Source organism: Maylandia zebra, linkage group LG13, assembly GCF_041146795.1.
Source record: "Maylandia zebra isolate NMK-2024a linkage group LG13, Mzebra_GT3a, whole genome shotgun sequence".
NCBI lineage: Eukaryota > Metazoa > Chordata > Actinopteri > Cichliformes > Cichlidae > Maylandia > Maylandia zebra.
The window spans coordinates 10,100,458-10,123,358 of record NC_135179.1 but is presented as its reverse complement, the minus strand read 5'-3'; the positions used below and the strand labels follow the sequence as shown (position 1 = coordinate 10,123,358).

General features: G+C 37.9%; 1 protein-coding gene across 2 annotated transcripts in view; it reads right to left on the bottom strand.

The window, feature by feature from the left end:
• The window catches only part of pank1a (pantothenate kinase 1a), a 31,628-nt gene extending 10,375 nt beyond the window's left edge, over positions 1-21,253 (bottom strand). The window contains exons 1-5 of one of the 2 annotated variants that reach the window (XM_014411579.3): positions 20,288-21,253; positions 6,004-6,150; positions 4,576-4,781; positions 2,682-2,935; positions 807-983 (exon numbers count right to left, since the gene is read on the bottom strand). In XM_014411579.3, the coding sequence (XP_014267065.1) occupies positions 807-983; positions 2,682-2,935; positions 4,576-4,781; positions 6,004-6,150; positions 20,288-20,576 (1,073 nt within the window). In that variant the 5' untranslated portion in view covers positions 20,577-21,253. Of the gene's footprint in view, positions 1-806; positions 984-2,681; positions 2,936-4,575; positions 4,782-6,003; positions 6,151-19,593; positions 19,933-20,287 lie in introns of those variants that run through there. The other variant, XM_014411580.3, reaches the window with a different exon arrangement.
• Positions 21,254-22,901: the final 1,648 nt, after the last annotated feature.

The window sequence follows — 22,901 nt, the reverse complement described above, 5'->3', positions numbered from 1 at the left end:
CAGTACACTCTTATTGCTTCCACAGAAATAAAGAGCAGACAGACTCTCCTAATCAAATGCAACAGATTAATTTTTTATAAATCATCTGCAGCTGTGATCACCTATATAAAAGCAGATGGTTTGCCAGTTTGCTGTTCTGGAGTGTTCAAGTTAGTTTTAACACACTGCCACAATATTCCTAGGAGTGGACATGCTATAAACCTAAGAGCTACATCTCAGATTTTACAGGCCTCAGTTAGCATGTTAAAATTCACTACAATAAGAAAAAGACTGAACAAGTAGGTCAAATGTGAGGACATCCGTCTAACATTTAAAACGTGGCCCGAATTTGGACATGCAACTGGACAATGATCCCAAGCAAACAGAACACCTGAGAAATAAAACAATCAAGCTGTTGCAACGGCCCAGTCAAAGTCCAGACTTGGTGGGACAGGCCTCTTAATGTCAAGCAGATAGTCAGAGATAATGCTTACTTCAAGTTAGTGCTTCTAAAGCTGGTTCTCCAAGCTACTAAATCATGAAATGCACTTAACTAAAATGTTCAGTTTCACATGAATTCACTGGTTTTCATTATCATGTCAGAAGCGAAGACACCGGACAACCAGACAAATACAAGATGTGCATCCTGGTCAAAGTTCAGTAATACAAACCAAACACAGCTCTGTTCATTGCATCACACTGTTCTATTTATTGTCTATTTTATAGTATGTATACAAACACTCCTGGGATCAGTCTGTATTTCATTGTACCGCTAAAAAACAAAAACAAGAAGCTTTAAATATAGAAAGAAAAAAAAGAGATGTTACCTGGATGCTACAGCAGAGCCCTGTAGACCAAATCGCTCGTAGTCTCCCCCATAGATATCTTTCACCAGTTTGTCCACATTTGTAGAGTCACCTTTGCTAGCCATTTCCAAAGCCTCCTCAAACGTCTCGCAGCCAGTGAGCAGACAGCAAAGCCCCAGGAATGTACCACCTCCCAGACTGAAGGGTGTAAACAACATAAATTATAGATCAAAGAAAAAGAAGGGAGAAAAATGCTACTGAAGTTTAATGAAGCAATTGAAACGGTGTGAACACTTTAACACTGACAGTACACAAAAAATGTCCATATCAACTCCAACCTTGGAACAAATGTTAAGTCCTAGGCCAACAAAATGTCTCACACATTATGCTTCAACTGTAAAATAAAGCTCATAATACAAATCTTAACACATCTATGGTTTTTATGGCTTTTGGGTGACTTGTCATTTTAGTATTCAAGATTTAGTTTACTATGTTTTTATACTTTTATGTCTTTATTTAAACTCCATATTATTCATTTTATTTTTCTTTGTATCTTTGCATATGCTAGAGAATATTTTTAAACTGGCTATATAAATACATTCGATTAAAATATGCTACAAAATAAACACCTAGTTGGTGCCAGAATAAGTGAGGAGAAACAGAGCCAACATGAGACAGCTGTTTTGAAATAAAATACTTTATACAACATTAATGTATAAAGCCTTTGTGCCTCAACTAGCCCACACTACTCACACCCACAACAAGTGAGTTCTGTTTGATCATGTTTCTCTTCCTGGAACAGTGCAATAGATTCAGATGGAGGCTGTACATGCACACATAAACACTGATGTCACGGTGAGTAGCTGCAATAAGACACACTTGCCATTTACAGAACAAGGAAGTAAAGAATGACCAGAGGTACACTGCGACAACAGCGACTGGCCATAGTTGAAAAAATTTGTTTATAAGGTCAAATATGATTTCACTGTATTACAGAATACTCAGGAGGCTGAGTAAATCCTAATATCATCAAAGGAAAAACTCTTTGTACAACTCATAATGGGTAGAAGTAACTTCAATTTCTTACAAATATTTACAGTTCATTCTATGATCATATCTAGTTCTACAACTTTGTAAGTACTAAGGTACACAAGGTGATAATGAATATGACTGTCGCAACTAAAGCAACTGAGTCTGGCATATCTGCCAGATCTACTAAAGCCATAAAAGTGCCACCTTCACCTTTTGCACATACTCTTGAAAAATACTTCTCATGCAGAACTTCATGTTCAAAGAACACGGATGTAGGGCTTAAGAGGAGTTCACCACAACAACAAACAGCTGTAATCCTTCTGTTGTTTATTAGGTTGGAAATCACTTGGTTGAAACAGCACCTATTTTCTATCACTGGCACTTTTTCTTCCATAAATTTTGCTTCAAACAATGAGTTTATTTCACAGCCGGGTTATAGAAACATTTTTTTAACAAGTTTGTTAATGTGAAGAATAATGTGTATATTCTATTATTGAGTGAAAAATAAAAATAAACACTTGTCTATAGTTTATAGTTTAGTTATAGTTTATCTATATATATAATTTTTTACTTTTCTTAGATTATTATTGGAGCTGAACTCCAATATAGTTTCTCTGTACTTAATTAATACTTCTGTTAATAACTTATTGGTATTGTCTTCTACTGACATGGACTGTTCTACACACCATCACTTGCCTGTGACAGTAGCCACACTGCATCATTAATCTCTTGATCAGTTTTTTTTAATTATCTTAAAACTTATCTAATTTGAATTTTCAAAAATTATATTCTTATTATTATATTCTTCCACTCTGCTTATAAATATTCTGTGTGCACCATTAAAGAGGTTCCCATTCTCCTCACCTGGTACCAGTCACCCGTTTGTAGTTGTTCTCTGAGTACACAGCCAGTATGGAGACTCCTGAGCCAATGTTGACCAGCAACATAGGAAAGGGGTTGTCCAAAGTGCAGGGCTTCTTCACACAGCTCTGGGTGTCTGATGGGTTCTGGAAGTAGTAGCACTCAGGGTGTCCGTTGAAGCCTACCCGATCGACAAACAGCAGACCACGAATCAAGCAGTCTAGCTCGTCCAGCTTAAGCAGCTCCAGGTCAGCCATCTGCTCACAAATGTAGGAGGTTTAAAACATTGATAAGGCACTACTTTATCTGCTAAATTGTTCCTGATTATTTAAAGTAAAACATTCCTTGAAACCCTTGATTTGTCAGTTGTATAGTATTAAAATGACTTTCAAAACCTCACTGAAAATGGTCTTTAAAAATTAAAAAGTTCCTTATCCAAATGCAGACTAGACTATCAACATTCCTATAAAAGTATACAATGTGGATTACTGTAAATTGGCATGATGGTAACGGCGTAAAAATTAAGAAGAAAACTGGTTGCTTGTAGAAAATAGTAGAGCCCAAGAACTATGGGCTATGACTTTTAGAGATAAAGAAAAAAAACATGAGTGTAGACGTGAGACATTAAAATATTTTAAAACACATTGGGGTTGAATTGATGACATTTAACACAGTTTGTGCAGTGTCAGAGATTTCACTGATCCTGCTGAAGTGCAGACATGGTCAATGAACCTAGGTAAAAAGGTACTGTGAGGGAAGGCAAGAATTTCTGATGAAATTACATTGAAACACGATTCTGTAAACAAATGACCTAGATTTTTTGCACTTTTTGTCCCATTTATTCATCTATTAACCATTTTCTTGATTGTTTATCTAGAGTTTGAATTAACATATCAAAAATGGGCACCAAAGACAAAAAAAAAAAAAAGGCCCCTTCTGAAACCCTATATGCCACAAACTGATATTGACCTCCCTAGAAATGTAAATTCCCTTTGCTTGTTCTGTACAGGTGGTTACTCCTGTGTATTTCCAGCTACTTTTTCACTGAAACTTTTGAATGGATCAGTGAGAGACTAAAAGTCACCTCAATATAAGAAATAATCAAAACCTCAATAAAAGTAGTCACGACTACCAGCAAACTCCTGGAGAGAGACTGCTGAAACTATCAGAATGGACAAAGATGTAGAAAAATGGCATGCATTTTCAATTTCTCTTTGCTATTTGGGCTGATTGGGACCTGATGAATGTAAAAACAAAGAATTACCTGATTTTTTCTTTTTAACCTGATTTTTGTTTCTAAGAAAAATGAGATCCACATAAGAGGGCATTCGTTTTAAATTTTGATAGAACAGTGGCAGTATAATGTCCTCGTAAGTGGATATCAGGCCCTTGTAGAGCAAAATTTAGTATTTTGGTCTTGACAACCAAAAACGTGACGTCCACATATGTGGACGCCAGGTCCTAGGAGGTTAAAAAAAAAAAACCAAATACTGTAAAATACTAGGACATGACCAAAATGTAATTAACACTTATTGCACCACGCAAAGTATGAATCCTTGCAATAGTGCTGGTTGCTTGCATTGGTTACGTCGTGGGCTGTATAAAGAGTCACTGCACAAAACTCTAAATCTGCCGTTATTTGCAAAGGTTAACCACCGTGAATTAATCTGCATATTTGAATTGACACAGATTTTCAGACATGAAGGATTTGTGTCTCCTCCCAATCTTGCACTGGGGAACTTTAACATGTTAGGCGAATGTGGTAACCACTACACCACATATCTATTTTCAATCAACTAAGTATTTGATTAATCAACTATTCACTGTAATTATGTCACAATGTTTAATCAGTACCACTGATACTGAGATGTTATCTCTGTATATACTGCACACTCACCATTCTGAACTCATTCTCAAACTTGTAAGCCCCGCCTCCAGTGGCACAGAGTGTTGTGTGCAAGCTAGAGAAGTTCTTATCCCGTCCCATCTGAATAAAGCGGGGCATGGCCTGTGTTGGGAAGCGAATGAAGTGCAGGTTTCCTGTCCTGCCGCACATGGTCAGATTCCTCAGCTCCAGGTGAACGTCACGGACACCTGTTTTACCTGAATAAGGAAAGAATAATTTTACCATATGGCATTGCCTCCTGATTTGTGTTATGCTTTTAATTTCGTTTGAACACTCAAGTGACCCAAAAGCTGAATTTGAAGCTGATAACAAAATTCATCTCATAAATTGTAAAACTGTAAAATATATCAGTGAGAGATACCTATATCCATCTGCATTAGGGCTGCCACAAACAATTATTTTGATAGTCGACTAGTCACCGATTATTTTTGCGATTAGTCGACTAATCAGATCATCATCCATTGGACGTAAAACTACAGCTTATTGCACCAGCAGCATCTGCTCTTATATAACTATCATTAGCTTACAGCTTTAAGTGTTTAAGGTCTGTGCTAACTAAAAATAAAGACAAGATAGTTTATTAAATTTTAATGAAATTTGCAGATTGTTTTGGTGAAGTTTAATAAACTCCTTGCTATCTAAAATATAACAGGACACTGGAGTATATTCTGGAGCATCTCACACTTCTGATAATCAGTTGTCTGCTTGACGTTTATTCAGCTGTGTAAAAACTAGAACTTTAATCTCAGACAAACTGATTTACTCAGGAACAAATAAAATACTAAAAAAAAAGCCAAACAATAACATTTTAAGTTATCTAAGTGACTTATATATATTTAACCTGAGTAGCGAAAGACGGCGGTGGGTTTGAAAACGATTTGCGGGGAGTCCGGTGTTCTCACGGCGCTAGTGAGCCTAGCCCCCGGCTCGCTAACGAGCTAGTGGGTAACAGATGTCTCCGAAAACGTTGGAGCGCTTTTGAAAATATGTGGTGTCCTGATAAACTGAGCAGATATTTGAGGTTTACACAGCTACATTCTCGCCTGAAAATATGTTAAACGTTTATTTTGTGACCCAGAAAGAATAATAAGAGTAACATTAAAACTAACTAGCTGCCGCCATTGTTGGAAACTGCGCTGGGCCGCGCTATGAATTCTGGGACACAGCTGCTTCTTCTTCTTCTTCTTCGGGGTTTAACGGTAGCTGACATCCTTGTACATGCAATGCTGCCATCTTCTGTTTCAGTCCGTTATTACACTCTTAAATCCTGCCACTTATTCCTGCGTCTTTTGTGATCTTACAAAGCTTCAAACGACGCGTCGACTATTAAATCAGTCGTCGACGATTTTGATAGTCGACGTAATCGTGACTAGTCGACAAATCGTGGCAGCCCTAATCTGCATGTGTAAATAGTCATACCATAGGCAACGTTTGAGGTGAGGTAGCGGCGGATTGACTTGAGGTTTTCCACTTCCTCCTGTTCTTCCTCTGCAGTTATATCGACTGGCTCAAAGTACACCAACTTGACCAAAGTTCCACCAATGTCCATACCAAACCAGGGGAAGGCTGGAGAAGGTAATGGAAAAACAAGTAAACTGTTACTTTAAAAAGGAAAACAAGACATGCAGACATTTTTGCATAACATATTGAATTCTGGTTGTTATGCTAATAAAAAATAAATACAGGCCTATTTCCTTTGCAAATGATAAGGACATACCCCTGAACCATGATGTGCTCTAGACCAAAGTTGCATGAAATAAGCACCAGAAACTCAGAGTAATAATCCTTAATAGAAATCTATGGAAGAACTCAATAACGGCAAGGCATTTATCCCCCAATCCCTTTGCCAAAAGCCAATTAAAAGCTAAAGCAGGAAACATATGAGCCAACTGTGTTGCTGCACAGATACATGAATCATAACACACTTTCAACTGTGATGTGACAGGCACATCTGCTCATTATTATCCAAGTCTATGGATATCATAATAAAGGAATGAATAAAGGAAATGAAGCAAATTCCAGTAATTCAATCAATGGAGTTTATTACTAATGTCTCCCCGTTCATTTAGATAGGAGTTGCAAAATAACTGCCCAAAGGCAGTTACGATGTACAAATTGCCAAGACAGTAATCTTGCTTCCAGGATGGTTTTAGTAGGAACTAGAGATGGCACGATACCACTTTTTTATGTCCGATACCGATACCGATATCATAAATTTGGATATCTGCCGATACCGATATGAATCCGATATAGTGTTTTTTAATCAACAAAACTGTTTTTTTAAATATCTTGCTGCATTTTGTATAAGTTCATACTCAAGTTTAAAACAACAACTACACTAAAGCTATTCTGTTATACCTGTATGCAAAAAAAAATATTTCATAGTTCAGCAATACTGATCAATCTAATAAACTTAAACCTACACCATCCTCCCTATTCTGGTATTTTAAAGAGTACTTAGCATATATATTAAGCAACCTAACTAATAGGGTTCCAACTCCCAGCAACAATAAAAATAAATAAATAAAAAATAGGGAACCACCCCTCACGCTCCACCTCATGATGCTTAATCGACGTAATCAACCTTAATTTGATGCAGTGTGAAAAAAAAATGCACAGAAATCAATTTTTTTTCAAGAAATATTAAATAGATTCAACATCTTTCTTCAACAAAATTGCAGACTGCACAGATGGTACCTTCCCAAAGGAAAAAGTACTATAGCTTACTAGGGTATATATATTAGACTTAATAGTTACTATATACAGTAATTGACTTCTATTCATTTTACATCAAATTAAAACTTTGGGTGTCAGATAATTATTCATTAAAAGCTAGACATTTTAAATGAGAATAAGAAAGAAAAGTATGTCTTTCTGCCCCCTTTTCCCTGTTCATGCCCTATCGGCCCCCCTGGCTAAACTTTGCTAGATCCGCCCCTGCACAGTTACCAGCGTCAGCTACGTAGAAAAAGATCCTGGAGTAGAAAGTAATATTAAATACATTCTAACAATAGCTGATCAAGCTTAAACGTGCTGCTGTTGTTCAGCCGCTGGTTTCCTCTTTCTGGTGCAAAGTGGGCCAAAAGCAAACTAGAGTCACGGACTCGCGACAGAAAAGCCGATCAGCTGATCGTTAAGCAGTTTCATGATTGAAGTAGCAGCAAGAAGAGGCAGTCGTTTGTTAAGCTTAACGCAGGAATGCTTTACAAACATTCAGAGATGGACTTAAACACTTGCTTTACTTCTCTCGGGATAACTTTATCGGAGATGAAATGCCGGGTTGCTAGCGAAGCTCCACATGCTATCCAGACCACCGACAGGTCCCGCATGCCACAGCCGCTCTATCACGTGATGCATACTGCTCCAACGTGCTAACGTTCTGAGGTGAGTTACGGGGTGTTGCAAGTTTTGTGAGGTGCTTTCGTGATATTTAATGGATCGGATTACATTTTTTATTTTTCTCCGATATCCGATCCAGTAATTTAGGTCAGTATCGGACCGATACCGATACGTAATATCGGATCGGTCCATCTCTAGTAGGAACACTGTACATCGAATGCTGCAAAAAAACAACAACACTCGAGCAAGGGGAAACAATCTGGACTTGATATTTTCGGGTAGAACACTGAGTTCAGCACAAAAAAATGAAAATCTTCCAGCACCACTGGCTAGGAAAAAAAGCTACCACAGCACAACAAGATTGCCATAGAAACAGTTACCACTCCCCATCATCTCCTGTTCGCTCGGTATCTCATACACTGTTCAGCCTCCTATTTTCTCTTTCCCTTAGCTTCTCCTCTCCTCTCCACCTCTCAGCCTTTATCACAGTCTCATACACACCATCCATCTTCCTTTCTCGACCTTTCCCACTTCCTCCCCTCCTCCATCTCCATCAGCATTCTCTCATTTGGAGTTTCTTGCCTTTCACCACACATTTTTCCCTTTTGTCCTTTCAGCTTTTTATTTTAGTGAACACCATCTTCTTCCAGCTTCATTCTCTTCCACTCCTCCTTATAGCTTTCCCTTGTATCTCATCTGTCAGTCACTTTAATTAAATTAACATTTACATGGCCAGGATGACATAAGTGATACTGCAGGATGTTTTTAATTCACCACAAAGCAACAGATATTTGCCTCCAAAAACAATACATCAAATTGTATTCTTATTGATTTTTCTCAAGACATACAAAATGTATTTCTATTTTTAGAAGCTAACTGCATTGGCACTTCAGCAAAGAGAAAAGTTCTGGTTGAAATTTTGGTAAGAATGGTTTGATAACAAAATGAGGTTACACAGAGCTAAATGAGAGGAAAAACACTCGGCATACCTCAAGTTTAGTTTTAAGGTTTTGCTGCGCTGTAGAGAGGCAAGACAAATATGAAAAGGAAGGTTTCGCACATGACATTTAATACTGGCTGTATCATTTAGTGTGTAGTTGGGTACAATGGAAACCATGTGCTAGTGTTCAAGACAACCATGCTCACTTAAACTGTGTTGCTGTGGAAGGCAGCATTGAACAAAAGAATGTGTTGAAGCCAACCATTTAGTACATAACTGGTAAACAGCACACTGAGACAATATATAATGTCTTTCACATGTAAACAAAATCCTACAGAAACACAGATGATAAACAAATGAAGCATGCTTCTATAACCCCTCGGCTGATCAGTTTATTATGGGACCCAAACACTGACACTTGTGATGTGTCCTTACTTTATACATCAGCTTGATTTCCATTCTGAGCAATATATATTTCCCTGTAAATATAGAATAAGCAATTCAAGACTCCAGGCGTATAAACTTGGATTTGGTTCACTGAATACTGTTAGATGCTAAGAACACATTTTATTTTAAACCTTCAATGAGAGTAAATGTTGATCAGTAAGCTTCTCTACTGAAGCAGCTACCTCTGAATAGAAGTTCAGCATATGATTAATCACTTAACTGTAAAAAGAGTGTGTCCCTGCAGTCATCAGTTTCCTATCAATTTCAAAAACTCTCAATAATAACACAAAGAATAAATAGTAAATACAACATTCATAAATAATTCATTAATTAACTGTTTCAAATCCAAGTAAATCAGACTTAGAACATTGATATATTTGACTCTTTACCTTCATGACAGTAGTAGTTAAACACTGAACTAATTTACCACCATTTGGACTTAAAAAGGTCAGCACGTGACTGTTCACTGCCCTCTCTGCGCCTTTACTGTGGCCCTTGCATGATGATCAAAGTGACTATTTCACAACTGACCAGTGAAGGGAACAGACTGAATGTCTGGCTTACTGAGGCAAAGTCCACTTTCAGCTAAGCTGAGGATTCCACTTCAGAGGATGATCACTTGTAAACACATACTTTATGATTTGTTAGCAATTAGTGTTAGCAACACAAGCATATGCACATGTGACCCTTGATCTAATGTTTATGGTAAATTATGTCAAACTGACATACTATACAGACAAAAGTATTGGGCCAAATATCTTAATCTTTGAATTCCGGTGTTTTAAATCCACAGGTTTTATACACAGGTGTATAAAATTAGGCACCTAACAACGTAGTCTGCCTTTAAAAATGTTTGAGAAAGAATGTGTCGTTCTAAAGAGCTCACTGAATTCGAGTGTGGTACTGTAACAGGATGCCAAGATTGCAAAAACTAAGTTTGCTGCATGTCCTCCCTTGTAAAAATTCCACAATCAACTGTAAGTGGTATTATTGCAAAGTGCTAGGGTTTAGGAACCACAGCAACTCAGCCACAAAATGGCAGACCATAAAGACTTACAGAACAGGGTTGCTGTGAGCTGAGGATCTTAGTGTGTAAAAGTCACGAGTGCTCTGCTGACTCAATAACTACAGGGTTCCAAACCACCCTCTCAGAGTAAACATCAGCACAAAAACTGTGCACCAAGACTTCGTGGAATGGTTTTGGCCAAGCAGATCCTGTAGGGGGATGTGTCCTTATACGATACTGTTTACGGTTTGTCAGAAAAGTGAATGCGCAACAGTAACTTCAGTATTAATCTCTTTAGTATAACATCTCACTTTTGATGAAACTACGTCACAGTCTCCACTTTTACACCTACTAAAATCTACTTTCTTTTGAACACATAAAGGATAGGCTTTGTAAATGATATACCACTAATATTGCTTTTAATGTCAGCAAACTGTCATAACCAAAGGTTACTCAGGTTTCACATTATTTTTAATATCTATAAAATGATTTGCACAGAACAATGTAAACTCGTGCAATACTTTTACACCTTTGTCTATTGAAAACTGAGCTAACTAATAGGAACCAAAACCAACTCTATGACTTTTAGCCCTGTTAAGGTTATCTGTTGATAACCCAACGCTACACCTGCTCCAACTCCACTACAGTGGCTAATGCCTTTCAGTCACCCACCACATTGTCTAGTGCACTTTTTTGCCACTGTGCCCTCTTACCCAGTGACCTTCTCTCATGTCTGTAAATAAGAACTGACAGACATTGATTTTCCAATGCCTGCTGTGGAAATCTCACCTGCTAGATTTTTAACTCAAACATCCCTCTTGTTGAGTGTGACACTAATGATTCTTAGATTCATTACTATCATTTTATCCTGCCAAACAAAGAGAATTTTTTTTCCTTTTTCTGGTTTTTTAATAAAGGAAATACATGCTTATAATAGAGACAGCAGCTCTCACCACTGAGATCAAGATTAATGGTTTAAAAGAGAAAGTAAAATTGCACAAGTATTATGGATTGTTACTAGCATTTCTGCCTTCCACCTTCAAAGAAATGAACCCACTCTGACAAAATGAAAGGCAACACTGCAAGCAAAAGGAACAAAAGCCAGCCAGCCAGGGTAGATGACAGGGTCTGTCTCAAGTGACAGTCATGTTTTTCTCCATAATCCCAGCCAAAAAACAAACTCACAAGCAGTACATGACATTATTCAAATTCAGAATTTAAATTTATACAAACAAACATATTTATTTAACATTACACTGTAAAAATCATGAATTCCTCCCTGAGATAAACATAAATAATCTAAGGATTTTAATTTTATCAATTTTGAGCTGCTTGGAGACTCTAACTATGTTAACATCACTGCTGTGACTTTTTAATGATCTGTGTGAAAACTACAAACTTCTTGTTTCCCTTTTTAGGGTTTTATGTTGTCATTGTGGAAATTCTTTAAACTACATTTAAGCCACAATAATAATGTTAGTAAGGAAGATGTCAGTTATGGTTCAGATGGTACAGCAGAGTGTCCACTAATTGCAAGCTTGGTGTTTCAAGCTCCAGCCCCTTCTGCTGATGTCATATGTCCGGAACCTGAAGCACTGAAATTGCTTGGCCCATTACATGGGCAGCCAAGTATCAGGCACAGCGCCTGCAACACTGGTGTTTGCCTTGAACAAGAGGCAAAAATCACAAATACATTGTAAGAGAAAACTGTAACCCTGTTTTGAAGCCTGTTGGCGATAATGTACAAAATGTAATGCCAAAATGCAATAATTGAAAATGACTTTGTCATTAAGACAAGATATTAAATGTTGAAAATGAGAAGTTGTGGCTTCCATTTGATTGATACTGCATTGCATTTATTTAACAAAACTAACTATTTGGGAACTGATTTGACCAATTTTTTTTCTTAATAAAGGATATGAGCTGCTCAGCAGTTCAGTTATACTTTTTATTTTGTAATGCTTTCAATAAGTGACAGGTCTACATTTCCAGTCGCAGTCTTTTATGAAAGATCCATGCTGTTGTATTACATGGAGAATTTAGTGTGGCATTATTCTTCTAAATAAGCCCTTTCTTGAAGAAGACACTGTTCCATAAAATATTTACATATTGTTCAGCATTAATGAAGCCTTCACAAATGTGCAAATTATCCGTACTATATGACGCCTCATTCAGTCAGAAGTACTAGCTTTTCAACTTCAAGCTGATCACAAGTAGGAAAGGTCCCTCTACCCCTGGCCCAAAAAACACAGCATCCATGATTTTTTTTTTTAAAAAGCAAAAAATAAATAAATCCCTTTTTAATTTGACAGACCACCCGGACAGTTTCCATACCACCTCAGTCTATCATAAATGTACTCAATCTTAGAGAGGATAAAAATTAAAAAATTAAGCTTTACAGTTCTTCTGAGGTTGTGTCTAAAAGTGGGCTTTTAGGGCTTAGTGGACAGGGGAAAACGAGGAAAGAGCAACAAAGGGACCTCTTTGGATTTCAATGAGGGATGCTACATTTTATTCAACAAGGCCACTACATCAATGGGAAACAGAACTAATAGAGCACAGGTAGTCATCAATCACCATCAATTTTGTGTGTGGAAATCAGAGGCTAAAAAGACTGTAAATCCAAAGTTTGGGGACAATAGATAGCAGAGATTAAAGTTGTTAGTAAATGCATTAAGGTTTGTAAAGCCCCTCTTGTTTTACCATTTCTCTTTGTTACTTTTGTGTTCTTTCAGTAACCTTTTGCACTGCCTATTTGACTTGGACTTCTTAAAAGAAGAGACCTGGTATGTCTTCAGGAACTTTGTAACTAAATAAAGCATAAATAAAAAATAAAGAATATCAAAGAGATATGAAGTTAACTAAACGCAAAAAATACTGTTTATACAAATGCTCCCTTCTGCCAGCTTGGCACAATAGGTCAAGACAGACTACCACCAACTTTTTCTAACATGTTAACATTGGCTGTGTTGGGACAAAGTTTCCACTTCATGAAAAATGCATTTCCTGACTGATATGTCACCGTTTTGTCCTGAGGGTGTCTTTATCTCCAACTTGCGAGGATGCTTTCCTGGGAGAGATGTTATTAGCAAATAGGGCTGGGCCATATCATACCTTTCACGGTAATACCGGTATAATGTTGGGCAACGATAAGAAAATGAAATCCCGCGATAGAATATGGGTAAAACGCGCATGCACAGTGCCTTTGTTTTCATACGCACATGGCGGAAAAAGCATGGCGGTGACCGAGAATGAGAAGGGCGAAAGCGGAACGTTGAATGAAACACACGAATCAGAATTGGTTTGTAAAAATGCTGCAACTTCAGTGGTGTGGCACTGGTTTGGCTTTCGTCCGTCAGATACACAACAAAGCACTATTTTTGGTAGAGCATGCTAGCGGGCCGTCGTTATTGCAGTGTTTTTTGGAAAATACGGCACACTTAAAATCAATCCTTTGATTTTTTCTGAAACTCGACAGAGCCCCTTATAATCCGGTGTGCCTTATGTATGAATTCTGGTTGTGTTTACTGACCTCGAAACGATTTTATGTGGTACACGGCACTCAAAAATCTGTCAAATATTTTAGTACGACTTTGCTAAGCTACGAACCCGCACCACTTGATGGATTGTCGGAGCATTACGGCTACCGTAGGCAGGCCAATTTCCACTGGAAATGCCTTTTGGTTAAACTTTCAGCAAGGAATTTGCATTTGCACTGTTAAATTTTTATATAACTTTAATGCACATAAAAAACAGCTGCTTGTTTAAGTTGTGGAGTTGTAAAGTATTTTGTCTAGTGTCAATTATATCATCAGTTATATAGTTATCGCAACTTTTCAAATGTATATCGTGATAAATATTTTTGGTCATATCGCCCTGCTCTATTAGCAAATATGAATATATAGCCTAGTCATTTGAGAACTTTTTTTGTTATTGTTGAATTTCATGGACATGCCTGTGATAGACTGGCAGTCTGTCCAGGTTGTACCCTGCCCCCTCACACTATGATAGATGAGATAGGCTCCAGCACCACCAGAACCCTGAATTTGATAAGTTGAAGAAAATGGATGGTTGAGTGGATGGATTTCATTACATACTGAAACTTGATTCACTGCAAGGCAAATAGGAAAACTACTGTTAGCTGTTTCCATCACTCTTTTACTATTATGTAGAAAGTTATTTAAGGTAGCGCTGGGCGATATGACCCAAAATTCATATCTCGATATTTTTTAGCTGGATGGCGATATAAGATATATATCTCGATATTTTTTTTAAGCCATAAAGTAAGAACAAAAAGAGAGTTCTTAGTCAAAGCTATGTCCCAGATGTCACACAGGCACTTTTATTAACATACAGCACAGATGTACATGAAAAATTACTCAAAATTAAATTATGAGCATTCATTAAATAATAATGCTCCATAAATAAAAGAAAACAAGGTTGTTTTTGTGCTAAACAAAGAGCTCACAATTGTGCAGTCAAAATGTAAACTAAAAGACGCTGAGCGTAATAACAAAGACAGACAGATTTCACAGCTGCTCTGTTCCCAAGTTTTACTGTGTGACTGATAGCCTGGAGTTTGAAATCCGCTTCATAACCACGTCTCTTACAGGTGCCATTTATGGTCCTTATACACACACAATATGGTAATATTACGTTGATGCACAGTACGTATCACTCCGCGAAGCTCCTCGGTAGCCGTAATGCGCCGACAATCTATCAAGCGGTGCAGCTCCGTAGCTTACCAAAGTCGTACTCAAACATTTTTGACAGATTGCTGAGCGCCGTGTACCACATAAAATCGGTTCGCGGCCATCAAGCACAACCAGAATTCATACATAAGGCGCACTATCAACTTTTGAGAGAATGAAAGGATTTTAGGGTTAGCGCTGTTAGCTCGTTAGCATGTTTAGCTCGTTAGCACGTTGACGCCGTCCAGCCCCACGCATGGGGCGATGCGCAGTAACTCGTTAACGGAGATTTGCCGTGTCCGTCTTGTCGCTGCCTGCACGTGAAGCGATGGGGGAGGAGGGGGAGTTGTCTTCAGTGAAGGTGAGGCGGAGTAACGTTGCGTAGAGACAAAAGTGGACGAAAGAGAGGCAAACTTGCGGCTCCACAACTATAATTATAACGTAACATAGACTATATCGATACAAAGGACATTGTCACATCTTATATCTCGTATAAAAATATATCGATATGTTTTAAAAACTCGATATATCGCCCAGCTCTAATTTAAGGTATCCAAAGCATTTAAATCTCTCTACGAGTTTCTCTTTAGCAATTTCAGTGTCATCAAAAAAACAAGTAGTCAGGAACACCTGACTTATTCAAGGCTTCAAAGAGCATACAGAGCCATATAACACAAACACACTTTGCCCACCAAAGAGCAAGGTTGGGGCATGAAGACTGATTTGTGTAGATGTAGGTAAAAGGTCCTTGGCCTAACAAACACCAATATTGCACTGCATGTCCCCATGACATACACAGATTTCATACACAGATTTCACATACACACACACTAACATACATATAACATTTCTCATTGCTTCACCTTTAAGCTCAGGTTTCAAAGAAGGGTTTGGTGTTTGTATGTGTGTGGAAGCAAATTGTGTAAAAAGAAGAGGGAATGACACAAAAGTATTGCTTTTGCCCTGCATGACAAAAATGAGTGAGAGAGACTAAAAAGGTACACTATTGCATACCCTAGACAATATATTTACTGTTAGTAATGACAGGGCATTACTTCAGGTCACAGATTACATCTTTTTTCATTTAAAAGATTTTAACACGTTACAATGCTAACCAGAGGTTGCCTTTTTTATATTCTGGGATGATGTAAACAGCCGTACGACGATAATAAGGATGTTTTGTTCTGGATATTCTAAAGTCTTAAGATTAAGAGTTTCACCATTATCTTCATCTCTTTTTGCATCCACTTTACTTTTACTATTACCTACATATTATTATAGTTACAATTAGAGAAGTACCGCCATCACCTTCACTGTTACTGCTAACACTTAATTACATCCATCATTTCTCACACTTGAACTTTACTTAGATGTGTATTTTTATATCCAATACAACAACACAATCAATTTATTACTGAGAAATCTTTGTCATTATTTGAAGCATCATCTGCTGTTACCACATAGTCTGGTCCGTCTGGTTTCATGTTTCCTCATGGGCAGGCTGGCCTTGAGTCTGTCTTACCTCAATAAACAAAAGCCTGAGTATTTTTTTGTTATGTTCTCAACAAAAATGTATGTTAAAAATCTCATGGTTGACCACCAAATTTTTTTAAAATATAGAAAAATCCTGGATTTAAATCTCAAGTATTCCCTTGTTCCAGATTCTGTACTGTAAGTATCAATTTGTGATATCACAGGAAATTACTTTTTTCATTGCAGACTATTCTTTGAGCAATTTATTTTGTATACCACAAATATAAAATACACACACACACACACACCCTGGAAACAACTTATTTCTATTTTAAACCAGCTGCAGACCACTTTCTACCTGTATGTTGTTGATGGAGGCAGTGTACAAATTATGTGGTACAACCGGTCTGTGGGCTACTCTTCCTTGAGCTGTTGCTGGTGTCAGCCAGCTAAAGAGAAGAGTAAAGTAATAGCATAAAAGAGCTGAAGTGAGGCCAAGTGTGTCCACTGCAGCCACTGTGTGTAATTTTCATACCTAATGTTTTTTATATTATATCTCTTTTTTTCCCCTCACTTGTCCCATTCCTGTCAAACACCATTCTCTATTCTGGAACACTTGTCAACCAATCCGCTTTCAACCACTGCACAACATCATCAAAAACCAGCAATTTGCAGTTGGGATTTTGGGGGACTGCATGGGAGCAAGTTTTCATTGGGTGAAAACCCCTTCAAGTGCGCTGGGACAATGGGGACATATATAGGCAAATAGCACTTTTCTACTCTTTAGAAATGGAAATCAGAAGACTTGTAGGACTCCACATAGTTTCAGCGTGGAGGAGAAGTTTCAGTCTGGAAAAGAAGTTTTGGTTGGTTTTTGGGTTTCATAGGTCAAGCACTTCCCGTCATCTGAATTTACATTATCTCTGAAACACCTTCCCAAATTTCCTAAACGTTTACTGAAACTCGTCATCATGTCTTAGTCACAATCCATTAAATAAGGCAATAGTAGAACACTGACTGAACCTGTGGCACACCTGGATGAACCTGTATCTCTTTATCACTGCAACTATGTTACTAAATTATGCTCAGGTTGAACAGGCTGACTCAAATGAGATTGAAACTGGGTATGACACTGTTACTTTTTCTGTCTGTCTGTTTGTTTCTGACATTAAATGAAAAAGTCACAACCTGAATATATCCAAAAACTATCAAGGGTTTCACTTGTGAGAATGCTTTTGAGACACTTCTATATATAAGATATATATGTTTTCTGTTACTAAAGTGGCAAAAATAAAATAAAAATGACAATTAGTACACCCTTAATTAAGGGACATACACACAAATGCCAAAACAGTTTCAGGAAAACTTTGGTATGAGATCCTCACACTAATTTAACTAAGCTTAAAACATATTAAATTCAATTTTATTGAATTGCCAATTCACAATAAAAGTCACCTCAAGGTGCTTGACAGTGTAAACCCTACAATAATACAGAGGAAACCCCCAACAATCAGATGGCCTTCTGAGTAAGCACTTGGTGACAGTGGGAAAGAAAACCTCACTTTTAATAGAAAGAATTCTCCAGTAGAACTGGGCTTAGGGAGGGACAACTATCTGCCACACCTGGTTGGGGTGAGAGCGACAGTGCACTTCAGTAATGGATGTAATTACTGTATATTTGTACTGTATTGAAACATTGTCTTCAACTTATATAACTTATACAAATACCTGTTTTGAACAAACAGGATAAAATCGTATGTGCTGGTTTAAAACTAAAAGGTCAAATTGAAACATTAACTAATATAAAACTGTGAAGACAAGTTTCTGCTTTGTTGTTAACTGCATGTGCTAACTGCTGCCAAGTTGCTTTTGGTGCAAATAAAGGGTACTACAGGCAGTGTTACCCGAAAGTAACCCCAACCTTAAACCACTTCAAAAATCACACCCCCGAGGGAAACACATTCCAGGTTCAGCCCTCACTGAAGAAAAGCTTAGAAAGTTATCCGTTTGACAGAATGGCTGGCCTGCATCCAAGGATAACTCAACCATTAAGCAGAGCAGCTCTGACCGGACATTTCAAAGTTTACAGATGAAATAGTCCTTAATGTTGTAATCCGGGCTAATTCTGGTGTAGGTTCTTCTTTCCAGTGGCACCACTTCTCTTATGACTTATGCACCAGTTATCACAGAAAGCCAGATCAAGATGTGAAATATAAAAAGTATGTTATATTATTCTACAGTAACATTTTATCATGGTCATTTTCAGAATTTCTGATTAGTTTTTCTCATATCACTCACAGATACAAACCTCAATACATACTATACATCTGCAGGGGTACATCTAACCAAAAGAAGTTATTCTGTCTTATCTTTTTGAACTTGATTTTTCATCCTACAGAATAACAACTGATAATATTTATTCTCTGATAAGTCGTTCAAACAGATTGCAATGTCATTCTATAATAATAAAAACTTTTTTATGGGTTGATTTCTGTCCATCAGTGAGTAAAGTGTAGCAGTACTATAAAAATATTGTGACAAAGTAACAATGAAAGAACTTTAAATATCAGAGCATAATTAAATATATTTCAATACTCACATCACTTTTTAAAAAGATTGCAATGCATTAGAACAACATGTAACAGTTTTCTTAGTAAGCAAACAAAACCAAGCACTTATTAAAAATATGTGTACATATAGTGTATTTGAGATCTCATAAGGGAGGAGATTAATATAGAACAAGCTTGTAACAGGTTAAAGTGACAAAAAATCCACTGAAAACCAAGAATTATGTCATCAGCCTTTGTCTCTCCCAAATAGTCTCTAACAGACTCACGCAATGCTGTCATGCTTACTTATAAACAAAGGCATTCAAAAGTCCATGTGGTCACTCCGCAAGCATCTCCACAGAGCAGTAACGAGATTTACCATGACAGCCACACTCAGCCATAACAAACCCAGTGGCTTTCACTGAATGCTTAAGTATGGCTGGGAATCAGCTGTGCACGACAGCATTACTGACTGCTATGTCCATGTAATTAAGAGTAATTCTACATATATTGTAATGCCTAGATATCCTCAGTACCAACAAATAAAATTAAACTAAAACTTACCAGGCTTCTTCTCATTTATGAGTTTCATAATGGTGTAATATATCGTCTCACGGTGTGAACAAAATAATAATAACAACTGAAAAACGTTAAAAACTGTATCTCCGCAGAAAGTCTTCAGTCCCGGAGATCAGAAAATACTTAGCTCGTTGAATAAAACGAGACTTTCACACATTCTCTGTTAAAACTTCCAACTTTACCCGGATGAACCTACTCCCATCATCAGAACATACTCGGTAAATAATGGGGCGGGACTGCTGCTCATTCGCCCTGACTCTTGTAGACAAGAGTCCAGTGCTTATTGGCTGCGGTAAACCAGGCCCACTTATCAGGAGCTTTTTCACCACCGGAAACCGACCAATCACAGCGTTCCAAATGCAACCTGAGGGTTCATTAAAAACAAAAGGGGGTCTCCCTGGCGACGGCAGGGCTTGAAGATTGGACAGAACAGTTCGAAACGCATTCTGATCGGACACCAGTATGATCTGAAGCAGATAACACAGTTATAAAAATTATTAATCGTTAACAATGAGGCAGAACTCGTGCTGAGTGACAGCGTTTCCATTCCTGTCATTGCAACACTGCACGATTGTGCAAACACCGGCCGGTTGGTATTGCATTTACCCGGCTCATGTTTGGCACAAATGACAGCAGATACAGAAAAATCATGTCAGAACGAAAAAAAAAATCAACTTACGGGGTCTGTGTTTTCGCACCGACTCGGTCCTCCTCCGTAGTTTGCACCTCTTGGCCGGGGACCCGCTGCACTCTGCATCATCCCCGCGGTGCAGATGATGCATGTTTTCAAAAGTGCCGCTGCCGCTGGGTACGGTGCTTGAGCCGAATGCATTGCTGCTGCTGCTGCAACAGCTGCCGTTAGTGGCCACCATGACATGACTGTGAAAAACCTTCTGGCTCTGCCCATTGTTAACATGAAAGGGTCCCGAAGCTCCTTTCTTATCCACCATTGACTTGGCTTTATCCATGGCAGCAGCTACCCTAGCCGAACGTAGCTTAGCATCTGTGAGGGAAACAAAACGTAAGAGCCCCAGCCGCTAGCAGTGTCTATCCCGGCTACTTTAGCTTAGCCAGCTAATACTAGCCCGTCTTCCAACGTAATGAGGCAGTCTAGCGACCAGCTAGCGTCTAAATATAACGTATTTTAATCTAAAGTATGTGGCTAAATTGTGTCGTATATTTTACTATAATGTCCGTAAAAACAAAACTGCGAACAGCTGCTAAAATACAGTGTTTCCCTTGAGGTCACTCGCGGTCATTTCCCTAAACTGAGATCCTGGCAGGCAGCAGCAGCCGGCGCGCGCGTGTGTGTCGGTGGACTGCTACGTCACATCAGCTCCTCCAGTCAAGGCCTGAACCTGTTCACCTCCTCTAACCGGTTTCCTCTGCTTTTTGCAGGAGATGCACCGCAATTCTTCGCTTTAACACAGAGACATGCAAGAATGGACTCATTCCCCGTCGCCTTCGATGCAACAATGAACTGCGGCCGCTCCCTGCTGGTTTACTCTTCACTAAAGTCTACAGTACCACTCCGTGCAGCGGTGGGCGCTTTATTTATAAGCGTCGCCGTTGGCCGTCATCCTCATTCCCCGTAGTCCTCTCCACGCGTGATGCGCGCACAAAGCTGCCAGTCAATGTATCAGTCATGAAAATGAACCGTAGTGACCCTGAAGTTGCATGCAAAAAAACGCACATCCAACTGAAAAATCTGTCTTTTGAGCAGTGTTTTTTGTTTGTTTATTTGTTTGTTTATTTTTTGCCGCAGAATAATTTAAAATCAGTATCTGATATTTTTTATTATTATGCCCCTCTTATAATCCATTTCCTACAAACTTTATTTAAAAAAATAATCTATAATAAATAGCCAGAAAAAATCATTTACGTAAGACATTGGGGCAAAGAGAAAACAATGGACAGAACATTATATAATGAGCACGGTTCAGATAAGATACAAAGGTCAAACAGCAATATCAGCTTGAAAAAAGAAACTACAGACTAGAGCAACTAATACGGACGGCAAACCAGAAAGACGGTTTGTAAAGGTCTTAAAAGAAATGCATAAAATATCCCATTACAGACACATCACCACAAACTGATATCATTACGTGATAAATACAATGAAAGGTTTAAAATACATAAATAAAATATGCTACAATTGGACTCCCTATAATTTTAGAAGCCATACACAGAGCATTTAGAACAGTCTCAGTCACGTGTATATATTGATACAAGTTATAGCAGTCCCTCTTTCACTCTTTGAAATACTATAGTTACACTATAATTGAGACCACCATGCCACAATAAACAAGCATATCTCAAAATTCCCATTATGTGGCCAGCTAGTTTAAGATAAAGCCAAACTATCTTACCCCCCCAAATTGATGGAGTCTTGTACTGCTGCCATCTTCTGGTTAAATGGTGCTTTGGTTATACTGAGCTTACAATGATTAATTAAAACGAAACAAATTATAATAACCAAAAAGAAGAAAACTAACGCCAAAAATACAAACTAACGTAAAATTACACATTTGTAAACAACAAAAGCAAAAATAAAATGAGCAAACCCACTGTTGAAACTACAAGTGACATAATGTAACATGGACTGATATGGACCAAAAACAAAAGGAAACAAACAAAAAAACACCATATACCATGCAGTAACTGTTAGGTATATTATTTTACTGGCTGCACCATATTGTTGTAGTATAGGTTTAAAAGACATCCGGGTAACCAAGACTTGGTAGGAATCCGGTCAACCTTATATAAAAATCTCTTAACAGGGTTGAGTTCAGTCATTACCCAGCCAATTAGTTGAAGCTCACTATGCCTTAAGGCTCTTCTCTACTCTTCTTATGTCCATGTGTCCATAACATACTGACCTGAATGTGGTTTATCAGATTTTTTCCCTCACAGTAAATGTTCACAGAAAAGGGAAACAATCAGTTTTATCTACTAAGGTAGTCTATTTAAAATATCAAAACTGTTCCCGTTGGTGTCATGCTCCCTGTTATACAGTTTATAAATCTGGGTTTTTTCCTCTGACTGTGGTGGACCTCTAACCCACAAAGTTACATAAACAAAAATATATGCTGTCTGAATGTAGCCTTTGGCAAAGATTCAGTGTTGTTTCAAAATTTCTGTTGAAATCACACTAGCTTAACAAATATAGTAATTTAACTGCCTATAATCTTATTATAAAACAGGATTCATTTAGCAAAGAAAAAAATATTTTAAATCGGCACTTAAGCAAAAGTTCTAAATCTGAAGAAATCTGCCAGGTTTATGTAGAAACT